Raw genomic sequence first — 2700 nt, forward strand, 5'->3', positions numbered from 1 at the left:
GCTGAGCTCTCTCTGAAGTTCCTGCTCAGCTGTCCTCGCTACTTTCTTCCTCCTTTCATCTGCCCCTGTCTTTGGAGCCCCACAATTTCTCTGAAAATTGATGCTGGGGCTCCGGTTGGACAGGACAGCCAGCATTCTCGTAGTTCATTAGGGTGGTCCGCAAACTGCCAGTTTATGCCCTCAGCAGCTGCTCTCGCCTCTCCCTTACTTCTCTCCATCCCCTGACGTAAGTTTTTATTCAGATTTATATTGGATTTTATGGGATTTAGAAGGTCGAGTTGAGGAGCGGCTTCAGCCAGTGACCATCTTCACTCATCGGCAAGCCATGCCCCACCGGCAACTTCTTTTTGATGTCTGTAACATAGCAGACATCCTCCCACAAAGCACTGACTGAAGTAGCCAACCTCTGCTATAGGGCTGCTTCTGTGTTTTTGGTGGTACACACCTGGTCCTCCTCCGCAGTAAAGTTCAACTTCCTGCTCAGATTTAGCATGCTTATGGGAAGGAAATGTGAAGAGCAGGGATGTGAAGTGCGGGTGCGGAAAAACCAGAGCCTTGGGTGTGTGCTACTTGTATATGGTTCTTAGTACAGGGGTTGCCGGTGGCATTGTTTGCAGGTGTTTGAAATTCCACTGACTCCAACCTGAGTGCGGAAATTCCACCCCAAGTGTTGAGATTCCTCCCTGAGTGCAGAACGTTTGCACGGGAGCAGAACCTCACTTAACTTTCTTGTAAGTTAATTTGTGAATATATTGAAAATTAGTAAAGTTAGACATTTGGTCTAACTCTACCTGTGTGAGTTTGCCTTAGTGAATCAGGTATTTTGGATCCTCAAGAAACTAATCTTCCCTGTAAAGATTTGCAAAATTGAGAAACTCCAATAACTTTAGCAAGTTTGTGTACTTTGAAATAATGTTCTTGCTTAGACTTTTGTTGCTAGAGTATTCCCGCTGTAAAGTGTTTTTACAGAAAATTCTTTCTCCAAACACTTTCATGAGATTGTTTCATTGCATTCTTTTAAATTCTTTGTAACACATGCATTTTATGATGCTAGCAAAGCTTTGAACAAGACTACACAGAGTTTGTGCAGCAATGCTTATGTATCTCCCATATAGAGCCATTATGTGAAAGTATCACTTAGAACACTAATACATCATCTATTTTTACTAATATTTCTACAGACACAAAGGAGGCAACTACATGGAGAAGAGGAATGGAACCCTGGTGACTGAATTCCTACTGCTGGGACTTTCAGAGAACCCCAAAATAGAGACTGTTCTCTTTGTATTATTCTTAGCTATATATGTGGCCACTCTGTTTGGAAATGCTATCCTGCTCACAGCATGTGTCTATGATCAAAAGCTTCATACTCCAATGTACTTCTTCTTGGGTAACCTCTCCTTCATAGACATCTGCTACTCATCAGTGACTGTTCCCAACATGCTGGTCCAACTCCTTGGGAGGAAGCACATAAGCTTCTTTGCTTGTGCCGTCCAAATGTGTGTCAACCTTCTCCTGGGTTGTACAGAAGGTTTGCTCCTAGCAGTCATGGCTTATGACCGGTATGTGGCTATCACCCTTCCCTTGCGTTATACAGTCATTATGAGTAATTCTGTCTGTCTCTCAATGGTGATATTCTGCTGGATTAGTGACAGTCTCATTGCTCTCATTATTACAATTGTGGCACTGCGGCTGCCTCTATGTGGGCGCAATGTTATTGACCATTTCATTTGTGAAGCCACAGCTTTTCTTAAAATCTCCTGTGGGGACACCTTTTTCGCAGAGATGGTGATTTTCTCTTCTGCAACATATGTGCTTGTGTTTCCGTGTATTTTTACCCTCCTCTCCTACACCCGCATCATCATCACCATTGTGAGAATCCGCTCTGCGGAAGGCAGGTACAAAGCCTTCTCCACCTGCGCCTCTCATCTGATTGTTGTCACCATGTTCTACAGCACCGCCCTCTCCATGTACATGAAACCAACTTCAAAAAACTCTGATAGCCATGATAAAATGGTCTCTGTATTTTATACTGTCAGTCCCCCAATGCTGAACCCAATGATCTACAGTTTGAGAAACAAAGATGTGAAGATGGCCCTGCAGAAAATTATACAGAGAAACATTTTGAATGAATAAATGCAGTACATTTTTATGGTGGGTTAAAATTCTTCTCTTTCCTTCTCTAGGTCATTTTATACAGTGGCACATGCCCATTGGAGGTAGAAGGGTCATCTCATTAGTGGGACAGGTCCTTCAGGCAATGAGTTCATTGCCACCACAGGGACAGTTGTGAAGTATTGATAAATACCCTTACCAGCCACAAGGACTTGACAACCACCTTTTTCTTGAGGCTCATGAGGGTACAGATTGGACCCATAATGCCAAATAAGTATTTTAAAACACAAATGTATATTTCAAATTACACCTTTGCATTTACAAAGGCAGCTGCATTCTGGTGCAGTGCCTTTAATGGACAGTGCATGCATAATGTGCAGATGAAAATGAAAACAAACCTAATGATCCAGAGTTTCCACCAATAGGGAACACACTGCCTCCGGTTAGTAGGACAAACCCCTCGACTACCTCCTCAAAGAAAGAAGTGAAAATGCTTCTGATTGATAGATTCCTACACTAATAGTCTTCAAGTCATTCTGTTTGACAATTTTCCTGGGGACATCTCAGGTTCTTGAATCTCCCTGG

At 42.9% G+C, this 2700-nt stretch overlaps 1 protein-coding gene across 1 annotated transcript; it reads left to right on the forward strand.

Annotated features, from left to right (window-relative positions):
* Window positions 1–1200: 1200 nt before the first annotated feature.
* LOC147709744 (olfactory receptor 2D3-like) lies at window positions 1201–2136 on the forward strand. Its single transcript, XM_086926088.1, has one exon. It carries the CDS (start codon window positions 1201–1203, stop codon window positions 2134–2136), a length of 936 nt encoding a protein of 311 aa, XP_086782214.1.
* The last annotated feature ends 564 nt before the right edge of the window (window positions 2137–2700 follow it).

The sequence above is a fragment of the Lissotriton vulgaris genome, chromosome 6, assembly GCF_964263255.1.
Source record: "Lissotriton vulgaris chromosome 6, aLisVul1.2, whole genome shotgun sequence".
Lineage (NCBI taxonomy): Eukaryota > Metazoa > Chordata > Amphibia > Caudata > Salamandridae > Lissotriton > Lissotriton vulgaris.

Coding starts and splice junctions, on each gene's coding strand:
- LOC147709744 (XM_086926088.1), top strand. CDS start 1,201: ATGGAGAAGAGGAATGGAACCCTGGTGACTGAATTCCTACTGCTGGGA.